General features: G+C 44.4%; 1 protein-coding gene across 1 annotated transcript in view; it reads left to right on the top strand.

Annotated features, from left to right (window-relative positions):
- Positions 1-350: 350 nt before the first annotated feature.
- Positions 351-14,319, top strand: part of arfgef2 (ADP-ribosylation factor guanine nucleotide-exchange factor 2 (brefeldin A-inhibited)) — a 29,843-nt gene continuing 15,874 nt past the window's right edge. Inside the window, exons 1-16 of the mRNA XM_071539967.1 lie at positions 351-642; positions 3,330-3,360; positions 4,205-4,328; positions 4,858-5,004; positions 6,275-6,454; positions 7,568-7,886; positions 8,123-8,290; positions 8,481-8,608; positions 8,937-9,070; positions 10,623-10,857; positions 12,044-12,143; positions 12,587-12,726; positions 13,109-13,217; positions 13,420-13,609; positions 13,774-13,885; positions 14,103-14,308. Coding sequence (XP_071396068.1) covers positions 459-642; positions 3,330-3,360; positions 4,205-4,328; positions 4,858-5,004; positions 6,275-6,454; positions 7,568-7,886; positions 8,123-8,290; positions 8,481-8,608; positions 8,937-9,070; positions 10,623-10,857; positions 12,044-12,143; positions 12,587-12,726; positions 13,109-13,217; positions 13,420-13,609; positions 13,774-13,885; positions 14,103-14,308 — 2,507 coding nt within the window. The 5' untranslated portion in view covers positions 351-458. The remainder of the gene's footprint in view (positions 643-3,329; positions 3,361-4,204; positions 4,329-4,857; positions 5,005-6,274; positions 6,455-7,567; positions 7,887-8,122; positions 8,291-8,480; positions 8,609-8,936; positions 9,071-10,622; positions 10,858-12,043; positions 12,144-12,586; positions 12,727-13,108; positions 13,218-13,419; positions 13,610-13,773; positions 13,886-14,102; positions 14,309-14,319) is intronic.

A 14,319-nucleotide genomic window follows, 5' to 3' on the forward strand; every position in this document is an offset into this window, starting at 1 on the left:
CCTTTTGGGAACAGCGTTTCGTTTCAATGGGAGCGCTTGATTTCTTTTCGCGGCGTAACCGGCGTGCACGGCTTGCACCTAGTCATCTTTTTACCTCGGTTGGAAAGTCCAGAGGCCTTCTATGGTATATTTGACCAGAATAAACGCCAGACTGTCCGCTTCAAACTGTTCACACATTTTTATAAAGGAACTATGTGACTATTGAGCCCCTTTGGGAGGCTTCTGACTCCTCAGGGCGCGTTGTATCGAACGTCAAAACCCAGACAGCTGAGAATCACGTGACGTGACGTGTAGCCAACATGGCGGCGCTGTGCTGAGGTAGCAGCTCCCAACAAACTCGGTGGCTACAGGACTGACACAGATAGCCTGGGTTTCGTTAGCTTTTCTTGTCACCTGCATATTCGCAGGGCCAGGCCGAAGATGACGGCCTGAAAGAGTGGCGGTTACACGACCGAGAGATGCAACAACAACAACAGCAACAACATCGGCCATCACAGCTACAACGGCAGTCGCAGTTGAAGACAGAAAACACTAAAACCAAGAGCATGTTTCTGTCCAGGGCGCTGGAAAAAATCCTCTCGGATAAGGAGGTGAAGCGGAGCCAGCACAACCAGCTGCGTAAAGCCTGTCAGGTGGCGCTTGGTAAGTGGCTTTTGTTCATACTGTGGATAGTGTATTTATTTAGTGTTTCACTGAAACGTTTTGGTCCTGTCTGTCTTAGTGAGAAAGAGGTGAGCTACCCAATTAGCGTTAGCATTAGCATCTGAATGGCCTTCCTCATCCCCTCAGCTGTCAAAGCTGGCTAACATTAGCTAGCTAACTAGCCACCGTTGACGTTTACAGGTAATTCTGTGTTAGCATCACTTCAACTCTTGCCGACACGTCTTAATGTTGTTTCTGCTATGCTAACGTCCTGAATTCACACCGACATCATCACTGTCAGCTTCTTAAAGTGAGCAAGCTAATTGGTAGCCAGCGTTAGCTAGTTGGGGCTAGTTAGGTTAGCTAGCTAAACAGACCAATCACTGTGTTGTACGTAGCACTGTCACCTAGCCAGAGAGCCCAGTCCTGCCCTGCTATCCAGTCAGACAAGCAGGCAATCTAACTCCAGGATACTCTGACGTCCATGCTTTTCCATTCAACACAGTACCGGATAGTGTTACACACACCAATTCAGTTCAGTGTATTTTTGTTGTTTATATTGGGCTTAGACTGCCCTGCCCATTTGTGTGCCCACCTTCCTGTCATGTTGTTGCTGTGAATGGGAGCATATGTGACAGCTGAACAATGAGATGCACAGTCGCTTGATGGCAGAGATAAAGGCGTTAACACTGCTTTGAAACTCAAATAGTGGTACAGATCCTTCCAGCCACTTGCTCCCTGTGTCTCCCATTGTAGTTAAACATTCTTGCTACCTGAAGTACCTGTTCGGATACACTTAGTGGCTGTTGGTGGATGGTTTTGCACAGTCTTTCTCTCAAACTTAACGCAGGTCATTTACAAATAGGCAAACAAGCTGGCTTTGGTTGCTCCACATGTTCATTATTATGGTACATGTACGGTGGTTTATGTTGTGACTCTCTAGCCATGCTGCAAAGACAGAACACATCATTGTAACCCTTACCCAATAAAGTTGATTGTAAACTAATACAGGTCATTCAGAAATTGGCAAGCAGGTTGATGTGTGCTTTGAGCCGCTTTGTCTGCTCTCTCTCCCTGTCTGCTGGTGACACTCTCTCATTATTCATGACACCAGTAAGGTAGTAGACAACACTCCTCTTCCCAGACAGTGTTTGACTCAACACGTAGTAAATGTTGGCTAATTTGTGCTTGTTCCTTGCTGCATTCAGATATAGGAATATAACTGTTGATTACAGTTTGGGTTGCCTGTATGTCAAGGGTTTTAAACTCTTCCACACCCAAAGAAATGTAGAAAAACAGCCCCTTGCCTTGGCTCATAAAAACACATTGATGCCATGTGTGGACCTCACAGAAGTTGCACTCAGATCCATTTTGGGTCCGGCCCCATAGTTGAAGGAACTATGGACTATATATCAGTAATGAAATAGGCTGCTTGTAGTTAAAGCAGCTCATTGTCGTTTTGCCCATCTAGTGTTTGTGTAAAGTGAGTACACTACAGCAGCAGCTCCCCTTTCCTAACACCACACACCGACCAAACTCATTCCACTGATCAAATGACCAAGTTGTTTTGCTGTGGATTGCAGGCTGTTTTTCATGTAATGCCTCCATGATTGGAGTACATATGCAGTGGAGAGAGAGCTTTTATTGTTATTGGCTGTTTTCTAGTGGAACGTTGAGAGCTTAGCCAGGCAGCTGACTAATAGACCTTGACTATTATTAATACCCATCTATATTTAGGTCCAACATTGGCTACCTATCATGGAGAAAAGAAAGGATGTCGCATACTGCAAAAAGGAGCATTGCAGCGTTTGGACTCTTTGTCATTCCATGTACATGTTATTTGTCCTGAACCTTCACTTTAGTTGACATGTGCGTGCCTTTTTTCTACTTTGGAAAGAAAATATGTCACATTTTTATTCTATGAAATGAGGGATCATACACTCTTGATAGTTATTAAACATGTAACAGCATTGTAACAGTGACTGTGACATTTTAAGTGAATATTGCACAAGGCTATTTCCTTTATGTAGCCTGTCGATACAGGGAGTTTGTAAGAGTTAAGCTCAATAGGTTTTGCTACCACACTGAGTGAATCAGATCAGTTTGAGCACTGGTTGGTCACATCTGGCTTAATGCGCACCATCACTCAATGTGTAGCCAAGGCCACGACGTCCAGGGGTGTGTGTGTTTTGGCCTCTTTTCTTTTAACAGCACAGCTGAGTAGTGATGTGTATCTACAGCTTTGGACAGATCAATGTGGGATAAAAAAAAAATGAACAGATGGAAATCGATTGAGAGGTGGAATATCTTAGATGGCACTGCAGTGAACAGATGGGAATAGTCTATGGGGGAGAGGGGAGCAAGAGGAAGACTTGGCGACTGGAGGAACCCGTTCAATTGGATTCGGTCTTAATCAGCAATAACAGCTAGGTTAATGCACTCTAGGTTATAGCCCACTCAATATTCATTGGGATACCTTTCAATAGAAACTTCAGTCAGCCAAGTGAAATGCAAGGAAACATCAAAGCTTATAAGGGAATAGCTGGATTTACTGTAGTCAGATTTGTAGTTGGACTCGTAACACCCAGATCCAGAGTCAGTTTGTTTCAGATTAGACACTGCTGTGAGCTGTAAGGGTAAAAGTTCAGACTTCACTAACGGTTGATCTCCTGTGTCTCCCTTCATAGATGAAATCAAAGCCGAGCTTGAGAAACAAAAGTAAGTATACTTGTCAAAACTCTTTGCAAATCCATCTTTCCCTGAATGAATGCATAGCGGTAGATATAAGCTCTTGCTCTTGTGTTGTCCAGTGAGGCCGGCACTGGAGGTAAGGTTTGCCCCAAAGTAGTCTTTTTGGCTGCAGTAAATACTAGCTGCTCACTACGATTTGACTGAGGTGATTTACGGCTTTTATAACTGCTGCTTCAGAGTATCAGCAGCACTCAGAACAGCCACTCACTTTCAGGTAATGTGTTTGCTGCAGCAGGCAAGCCATTATCTTAACATATTTCATTATACATTTATAAGGTTTAGATGTAAAGCTCTAAAGTCACACTGAAATTAAAAACGACTTTTTCACCTTTTTTAGCGCATTCAAGCTATCATACCATACACCTGTTTGACAATGCATGCTTGTATTTAAAATGTCATTACTTTTACTTCCTGGAAAATGGAAACTCTTAAGTGGCGACATAAAAATTCCAACCTTCTGAATGATCCCTCCCCGCGTTATGTCCTGCTCTAATATCCTGTTCCATCAGGAAATATATCACATTAAGGAAGCAAGATGCTCTCAAAATGTGTTTTCATTGTGACTTTAATGCCCTGTAAAGTGTTATACTATAGAAAATGGGTCTATTTTGCAAACACACACAGTAAAACATCTTACACAGTCCATTATTTATTATCACAGTGTTGTTTAGCGTTGAGTTTTGTCATGAATTGAAATGTCTTCAGGCACTTTCAGTGGTTTTATATATTAACAAAATAATGTTTTCATAGCAAGCTGTCCTCATTAGGGCTTTTCCAGTTTACAGTGTTTGCCTCTCTCTCCTCCCTGCAGAGATGGTACAGTGGTCCCACCCAGAGCCAACTACATCGAGGCTGACAAATATGTGCTGCCCTTCGAGCTGGCCTGTCAATCAAAGTCCCCCCGGATAGTTAGCACCTCCCTGGACTGTCTGCAGGTTAATATTCACTGCGGTGTCATCCACCACAATCACACGCCGGCTCGTGCAGTGTCCAACACATGCATGCACTTCAGTTCACTCTCTGTCCCTCTCTTTCACTTTCTCTCCTCAGTGGTAGGAAGTATTTGTATATTGTATTATCAACCTGAGGGTGGAGGGTTCGAAATCCTGCTGCACCTGTTACGCACGTCCATACGCCTGCCTAGGACACGGCTTCGACATTCCACAGGCACACATTCATTCATTCATTCAGGAAGGCAAATTAGGGCGAGACTTGCAATGAATGCTGGAGGAGCACACACACATGCACACCAAAATGAACCCAGAGTATCTCTCTCACACACACACTTTTAAAACAACTTTGAGCAAAATAAATACACACGCACCGAAACGAACCCTGAGTAACACACACACACACACACACACACACACACACACCAAAAAGAACCCTGAGTAACATACACAAAGACATACACACACACACACTCTCTGCTACTCTAACCTGTGCCGTGTCTCCCCATGTTAGAAGCTGATAGCGTATGGCCACATCACGGGGAACGCCCCGGACAGTGGAGCCCCCGGTAAGAGGCTGATCGACCGGCTGGTGGAAACCATCTGTAACTGCTTCCAGGGCCCACAGACCGACGAGGGAGTCCAGCTACAGATCATCAAGGTGGGCCCAGCGCCTCTCCTTACAGCTGTCAGACATGAGATTTTGCAGCTGTTGTTGTTGTTGTTGTTTATTTGGGCGTTGAGGTAAATCCAGGTCAGTCAGTCAGGATTGAGACGCTACACTCCTCTGTACCTGGGTGCTGTCAAACCTCATCACAGTTTACAGCACTCACCATGTCTGTTCTTAATTGAGCAGTAGCTACTTCATAATAGGAAGCTAAAGTAGTATTATTGTGAAGATTTAAAATGAATCTTCACATCTTATCTGCAAATATCCACGCAACTGCCACAGTCCTCTTCCTGTATTAAGAAAGAACTATATGCGATTGGTATGGATGCACCGTGGGACTGGACAGACTCTGTACTTGTTCATTAAGAATATCAGCTTTTTGGATGCAATACTCCCATCCTTCTGTAATCGAGATTTCTGCTTTCTTGTCCCCCCCCACAAAAAATGTTGTTGTGCTCTCTGATTGCATCCTCAACCTGTACTTCTACGATTTGAGATCATATGAAGAATTGAGTTTCTATCCAAAATGTGATACTCATCATTTCATAAGCTCCATCGTGGTTTTGAAAAGTGAAGGTCTTGTACAACTATCCTCAGGCATTGTGGGGAAGGAACATACAGCACACCAGCTTTTCAGATAATTTAGTTTGTAATGCAGCTCTATAATACAATTCCTAGTAATGTACTTTTTTGCCATCTTTCTCCACTCTTGTCCATTACTCTGCATAATATTTTATCTACATTCAGTGGTTCATCAGGCTTGATAACCTGCTTTGTGACTGTAGAGTAGGTGTGATTCATAACTGTCGCTTACTGGAGTTTCCGTATGGCGTTAGTATGAAAGACACATCTAGGCTGGAAAGGGCAAAGTCTCCTGTTAGAACAAGCAGACGGTTTTATCACTGTTGACAAAAGATTTATTAGACGGATATCAACATCTGCGTGGCCTACCCACGCCGCTGAAGGAGAGTTGAATGTCACTGCATTGTGGGTAGATTGCACAAAACAAAATCGTTGCACACAGAATGGTTTTGTAAATGAATCCTCCTTGCTTACATTCTTCTAGTGATTCACATTTTCTTTAACACACTGAAAATGCTCAGCGTCTTTTGACTAAGATCAGAATGGATTTAGTAGTGCAGTCTGGGCTAAACGTAGTAGGGGGAAGTCTCATGGTGATTCAGCAGGTGCAGCAGCAACTGCATCATCTGGACAGGACATCCTGCCTGATAACCCTTTATTTCTTTGTCCTCCTGCCCAGGCCCTGCTGACGACGGTGACCTCCCCCCACATAGAGATCCACGAGGGCACGGTGCTCCTGACCGTCAGGACCTGCTACAACATCTACCTGGCCAGCCGCAACCTCATCAACCAGACCACCGCCAAGGCCACGCTCACACAGATGCTCAACGTCATCTTCACACGCATGGAGAACCAGGCTGTTAGTCCACTTCAACATTTTTACCTTTCCCTTTATTTGACAGGAATTAGGCATTCGGGCAGTTTTACCCAAGTAATAAGCCACTAAAGGCCGCGCTTCACCGTGATTTTACAACAGCTAAGAGGTTCTTTTGGGCACAGTGAGAAGGAGAGAATCACTGAAAATGACTGCATCAAGTGACTCATTGTCCCCACAGTGAAAAGAGCTGTGGATCAGTATGGGGGACTGCATCATTTGTGGGGGATGACATGCTTACTGTTGGCTTGTTCAGGGTTCCCACGGGACTTGAAAATCCTTGAAAGTTTGTGGATTTTTTTTAAAACAAATGGATGGCCCTGAAAGTATTTGGTTTAAAAAATATATATAGTATGTATATAAGCAACTCTCTGGCTCTCTGGATGGATATTTGCGTTGATACAGCAGTAGTTTTAAAATGGATTTCACCATGATTTCTTGACTTAACAAGATCAAGAGTATAAAATGAGGCCTATGTGATCTGTGATATATGATATATGATGTGATATAATTTTCTTAGGGTTAGGGTTATGCCAAAAACATGCCAAACATTTTGAGTCCTTGAATTTCAACTAACAGGATCTTGAAAGTAATTGAAAAGTCCTTGAATTTGATGTCCAAGTGAGTGTGGGAACCCTGCTTGTTGCTTTTATAAATATAAATGCGGCAATAGAGCATTTTTGTAAAAAGAGTATGCAAATATTCAATTAATCTTTTATTTTTAAACAATGATGACAAAATAAGAATTACATGTTGTTTTTCTGCCAAGCACTGCTGTTCTTCAACAGTAGCTAAACAATGTGGTATGAATGGTGATTTCCTTTTAGTGCATTATTTAAATGAACTGTTATCTAATATATAACTGGTGTATGAGGTATTTTACAATGGCTTCCAACTTGATTCTCTCAAACAGAACTAAGGATGGGAACTATCTGTTTTATAATGAACAATGAATTACTTGATGTTGTCAGTGTTAGCATTGCAATTTTCTTTCAGCCTCATTTGTATGACCATCAGTCTCCCCACTATAATACCCATAGTGCACCTCGTAATACCATTTTCTACATGGCTCCTCTTCTTCATCTGCTGCCACCGCAGGCTCTGGAGGCCCAGGAGCAGGAGAAGGACCGGCTGCGTCTGCCCCAGCAGAACCCGTCCCCAGTCCCAGGCGGTCGGCGGTCCGTCTCGCCCCGGTCCGACCGGACCCCCACCCCTGACCCCCAGAGCTCCCCGTCCCCATCCCCAGCAGCCAGCACCCCAGACCTCACCACCGCCACCAGCTCCACACCCCCACCCTCAGCCCTGGACCAGGACCAGGACCAGGCCCCAGACACACCTTCGATCAACGGGGAACCAGAGGACAGCAAGACTCCGGTGGATGGAGGAGCAGCGACAGAACAGACCGCACCGTCCGCAGGTACAGGTTGCCTCAGACCTCCAGCTTTCAGTTGAATCATGAAAATCTTTCCAGGCTTCCTTCTGCTCCCTCTCTGTTCTCCATTTCAATCTGAATATGCATTTTAGGGAGGACTGAAGGTGTCAGCTACAGCATTGTGGAATATAATTTTGGGATAGTGGAGCTTTCGTCAGCTTTCATAAGATTGCCCTTCAATCTTCATGAATTACTCTCTTGGTTCTTTTTGTTTCTATCAGATTCAGTTTTTGAAGATGAAAATGCAGAGACGCATCCTGTAGAGAGCCATCCGGCTGAGGAAGGGGAGAAACCAGAGAACAATCCAAAGCCAGCAGAGCCGGTGGGAACTGAAGGTGAGGAAGGAGAACAGACGTCACAACCACTAACACAGATACACACTGGACCAGGTCAGAGCTTACCTGCTCTTTTTGTTTCCGTTGTCTTCTCTCGTTTGTCTTCTGTCTCTTCTCTTCCTGCAAATGTGGATGCAAGACAAAACCTAAAATGAAAAAGTTTGAAGCAGTTTAACATTATCAGCAACAATGTTTTTCCTTCATGATCATGACCTAAAAATGTGCATCCTAACATCTCTTCCAGGAGGTGAGCACCCAGCCCACCCTGTCCCTGAGCAGACAGAGGTCCCTCCCCCCAGAGTCAGAGCAGAGGGCCAGCAGATGAACGGCATCATTGAGGACCGGGCCTCTGTTTCCTCAACAGATATGCTGGTGAGCAGTGTTACAGTAATATTATTGATTTTCCCAGTAACCAGTAGTGTAATGAATTACAATTTAATTTCAGTAACAGTAACAGTAGTAGATGGTTGAGCAGCACAGAGATTTGTGACTCTGTAACTGTCGAGAGGAGAGGAGTTACTGGTGTAACCCTGGCTGGGTGCGTCGCCATAAACCTCAGCAAACCTCAGGATCCTGCAGTGTCAATGTCTTGAGAGTGAAAAAACATAGGAGCAGACAGATAACACAGAGCAGTTGTCTGCTCAATTTTGATGTGATGTGTGCTTGTTAAAGTGAATTTATCTTTCTCTGTCTGTCTCAGGATGCAGAGACGCTGCATGGACCCCACACCGCTGCCCGTTTCTCTCACATCCTGCAGAAAGACGCCTTTCTAGTGTTCCGCTCGCTGTGCAAACTCTCCATGAAACCCCTTGCAGATGGACCTCCAGACCCAAAGTCAGTCACCAATGCCCCATTAGCTATTTTTTGTTCTTTTCTTTTTACCCATCTCTATCCTTTTCTCCAAACTCATGATAACTTGGATAACCAGCTCATTCTTAGCTAGTCTCAGCTGGTCAAATTAATATATTTTTATTTAGTTTATCAGAATGGAAGTCCTGACTCTTCCGGGCTCTTATTCTGAAAAGCTACCTGGCTATGACCTTGGTCTCTAAGCTGTAACCTCTTTTTCTTGTAGCACTGTACAGTTTGAAAATAAGTATAGCTGCCACCTGTTTATGTACAATGCTCCATCTCAGTCTCCACAGGTTAATTTGCCCTTTTCCATCCTGGTGTAGCCCTGTCATCTCTAGTTACTGTAACACTAAACCTAGGGCCAGCCGGTGTGAATAGGCCAGGGTAAGCTGAGCCCTAGCAGAACCTCACAGAGAGGCTGTCTGGCCTAAATACCATTATACCCAAGTATCCTTTGTTGCCCTCAACTTAGAGTTGACTGTGGAACACTATTTATAGACAAGACATATGAAGTTCTAGTGCACACGATGCTGTATATGCCTCTTAAGTGTCTTTGTGTCCTTGTGTTTTTCCTTTACATTTACACTTAAGGTATTTAGGTGATGCTCCTATCCAGATTCCAGAGTGACTTAAGGCAAATTTATGGTTTCTGTGGTGTGCCTGGTGTTCGCGGTGTTCACGGCAAGATCGTTCTCTCTGCAGAGCCACAGCATTTTATGGTAAATGCGGTAACAGCACAGTGTCCACGGAGATTGCAGAATCTCCTCCGATTGTCAATTTTTGCCGGTTGTCAGCTGTCAGTTGGCTCGATTAGACTACTTCCCTGGTAACCAACTAACATAGCAACCATTAATCAATCATAGCCTCTGAACTGACTGCGGCGGTTGCGGAGGCCTCCGCAGAGTTTCATTATTTGAGAGGAGCGCGGAGCTCGGTGCGGACCTTCCGCAGACCTCCTGCGGAGAGTCCGCACTTGCCGCACAGACCCTCCGCACCGCGAACACCGGGCACACCGCAGAAACCATAAATTTGCCTTTACAATGAATGCAACAGTAGAATAAGCATCATTTCCCATAGTGCCAAAAATTACAAGCAACCAAAAATCTGAAGTGTGACGGTCAGGGTGTGCTGTTATAACAGTGACCTTACAATATTCCTGTGAGGCTGTGACCATAAAACGGTCATGTGAGAGTGAATGCTAGGGAAAGAAACTAAGGAGAGAGATTTTTGAGAGCAAGAAGAGTGAGTAGAGAGGGGAAATCATTCTCTCCTTCAGTTCATTTCTAATCGTGTCTCTTCTCTCTCTCCCCCTTTCACACCTTCTGTCCCTCTCCCTCCATATTTTCTCCTCTCTGCTATTCTCACCATCTTTCCCACCTCCCACTTTCCTCTATATCCATTTATCTGCTATCCCCCCCCCCCATCGTCTCTGCCTCCCTGCGTTCCCGTATCCGCACTCTCTCTCCCCCTACTGTCATCTCTTACTCTGCTACACCTCATTCTCCTTCCCTTAATTCCCCCTCCTCCTCTCCAGGTCCCATGAGTTGCGGTCCAAGGTTGTCTCCCTGCAGCTGCTGCTCTCCGTGCTGCAGGGTGCCGGGCCGGTGTTTCGCACCCATGAGATGTTTGTCAACGCCATCAAGCAGTACCTGTGCGTGGCGCTGTCCAAGAACGGCGTCTCCTCTGTGCCCGAGGTCTTCGAGCTCTCGCTGGCCATCTTCCTCACCTTGCTGTCTCACTTCAAAGTCCACCTGAAGATGCAGATCGAGGTACAGAATGTGGAGTAATGGACAGTGTCATCTGTGTTGAGTCAGTCAGTCTGTCATACCCAGTAGCGGTGATTCGAGAAAGAATACTCTCAAACTTTTATTAGGAACATTCATTCTGGTGCAGCTCGCTTGGTAAAAGTGTCACAGTGACAATCCGCAGGTCTAGCTTCACTTCCCGGGTTGACTAATATATTTAGTTTCATTAAATGTCATTATGTGAGCCCATGGAGCCATAGAGGGATTCTTCACAGTGCACAAATATCCATTTTAATAAGTCAATCAGTGTAGTATTGAGTCCTAAAGCTGCTCTAGGCAATATTTTTATGTAAAAATACACCTGTCTTATCAGCCTAGTGCCTAGTGGGGCTGCAACAGAGACGAGTGTCCCATCCCCACTAATCGAGACCTCTTAGATTCACCCTTTGGCCAAATTAAATTCTGGTGTCAAGTGTGTACACTTTATACAAACTGTGTCCTAAACAGCAGTGAGCAGTGCGCTGTCCAGAGAAAGCTGGACTCACCAACTTAAGAGCTTTTGCCTCTTGGGTATAAAGTCACATGGGTGTAAATCACAGACCGGCTGGGCTGGTAAACATGAATATGATGTTTGCAGCTTACTACAGTAGTGTTACATGAATTTGGAGTATTTCAGTTTTTCAAACAGTTACCTCTTGCTACCATTTGGAGCCGCCAGTGAGCAAAGATCTTATTTTTCTTTAAATAAAAAAAGAAGAAATCTGCCACTTAGGTAAGATCATTTTACTTGTTTCCATTGCAACTCAGCTTGTTTCAAGAATGTTATTGTATATTATAGGTGACATTGTGAAACATTATGTGAAACTGCATTGGAAAGAAGTGACATTTTTTCACCCCATTGGCAGATTTGTTGCTTTGTTTTAATAGAGAATACCAGATGAAATGTTTAATCTTTTTTGCTGCAGGGTGGTTTAGTGGTTAGACCTTCCTGTAACCACAGGGTCACAGGTTTGACCCCACACCTGCCAGTGTGTCCTTCAACAGCCAGGTGTCCTGTTGAGCCTCTATCTCTATCTTATCAGTTAAATATGTAAAATTTAATGTACCAAAATCCATGATTCTCCATTAGTCGTGAGGAGTCCGGCTACCAGTGATCCGTTTCCACTTCTCATCTCCTCCTTTTTCTCTTTTCTCCTCTACCTTCCCTCAGGTGTTTTTTAGGGAGATCTTTCTGACCATCCTGGAGACGTCCTCCAGCTCCTTTGAGCACAAGTGGATGGTTATCCAGACCCTCACTCGTATCTGTGCAGGTACAAACCCACTTCAACGCTTTCTGTTATAAAGAGAAACATACAAACATTCCTTGTTTAGTTGCTTTCCATATCTTCTCATGACTATTATTGTTCTTACAGTTTTATTACTAGTAACCTTGTTTTGAATTAACGTAGGAAATGTTCATCATTTACCTTGTTTGCTTTTTGTTTATTGTCAGTTTATCATTTGTAAATCACTTGTTTCATTGTTTGTAAAACCATAACACTAATTCAAGAAGTGCTATAAATCATCTTCATTGTCATCAATCTTTTACTTGCCATCATTTAAAAATTACCACATTTTCTACTGTAACCTTTATGGCAGCTTTCATTTTGTGAGGGTAGGTGTGACTTTGAAGGATATCTGGTTTGGGGATGAAACTCTTTAACTTTGGGGGGAATGAAGCTCTTTAATTTTCCTCCTCCTCTGTTTCCCACAGATGCCCAGTGTGTGGTTGACATCTATGTGAACTACGACTGCGACCTAAACGCCGCCAACATCTTCGAGCGCCTTGTCAACGACCTGTCTAAGATCGCGCAGGGCAGGAGTGGTCAGGAGCTGGGGATGACGCCTCTGCAGGTACAAAGTCTGACATTCAGTGATTTTTCCCAGTTTTTGCTTTGACACACACTGAAAACTTTTTTTATGTATAGGAAGATTAAATTGGATATCTGTCTTTCAGGGACAGGAAATGACCTCTCAGCATTTTATATTTACATTTTAGATATTTCTGTTATGGTTTAATCCAGAGCGATTTACATTTAGTGCAACAGAAGAGTAAACATACATTTTTTAGATCACTACCATTACAAGGAACCGCTTGTAAGGTCCTGTGTCCTGTGACCAGATATTGGAAAAGAATAAAATAAGAGCTAAGGAGAGAGGTAGAAGAGTTTTTTTCTTCTACATGTGCATGCTCTTATACTTTGGCATTAATTTGTGTGGTTCTATACATGTGCAGGAGCTGAGTCTGCGTAAGAAGGGCCTTGAGTGTCTGGTGTCCATCCTCAAATGCATGGTGGAGTGGAGCAAAGACATGTACGTCAACCCAAACCTGCAAGCTAACCTGGGTAAGTGAGCACTGCATGTATGAGTATGTGAACAATATACATAGAAAAATGTATTTTATTGTCTACCCATTTTGCACAAAAAATAATTGGCAAAATAGTTTAGCAAAAATGGAAATGCTGTTTATATATTATGTGCTTACATGCATGTGTGAAGTCCTGTGTATATATTACAAACTGATGTGTGTGTGTGATGTGTTTGCAGGCCAGGAGCGTCCGGCTGACAGCGAGGGAGTAGAGCTGAAGCTCCCAGAGCACCTGGCGGGGCGTCGAGACAGCGTCAGCTCCCTGGACTCCACCGTCTCCTCCAGCGTCCCGGGCTCCCAGCTGGACCATCCTGAGCAGTACGAGGTCATCAAACAGCAGAAGGACATCATCGAGCACGGCATCGAACTGTGAGCCTCTACTCAGCCTAGTCAGGATTTACATGACACTCTTTCTCTTGCCTCAGCTGACTAGGATCTAGTTTTACCTAAACATATTTAAACTGGAATTGAACCATACTGTATCTTCCTGGTGTGGATGTGTCATAGATTCTGTCCTTCCGTTCTCTCCCCAGCTTCAACAAGAAGCCGAAGCGAGGCATCCAGTACCTGCAGGACCAGGGCATGCTGGGTTCCACAGCCGAGGACATCGCCCAGTTCCTACACCAGGAGGAGAGACTGGACACGGTGAGGGACTCTTATACGAACCCATATTGTACAACTGTATCCTGCAGTAATGCTAAATCAACAACACAAAAAGTCCATTCCAGTTTCCACAGGCAAGAGAAGTACAGCTAATGTCACAGCAGGGTAGTAATCAGACCGTATACTAGCAGTAAACATGAAACGCGATGTACGACACACTCATTCATATCGTGTCTTCCCCATTCTCCGGCACCCGCAGACCCAGGTGGGCGAATTCCTGGGTGAGAACATCAAGTTCAACAAAGAGGTGATGTACTGCTACGTGGACCAGTTGGACTTCTGCGGCCGGGACTTTGTCTCGGCGCTCAGAGCCTTCCTGGAGGGCTTCAGGCTGCCAGGGGAGGCCCAGAAGATCGACAGGCTTATGGAGAAGTTCGCTGCACGATACCTGGAGTGCAACCAGGGGTAAGAGGGAG

Source organism: Centroberyx affinis, unplaced genomic scaffold (genome assembly GCF_046629955.1).
Source record: "Centroberyx affinis isolate AG114_WGS23_722 - 3 ecotype Tasmania unplaced genomic scaffold, CSIRO-AGI_Caff_v1 ptg003537l_1, whole genome shotgun sequence".
Taxonomy (NCBI): Eukaryota; Metazoa; Chordata; class Actinopteri; order Beryciformes; family Berycidae; genus Centroberyx; species Centroberyx affinis.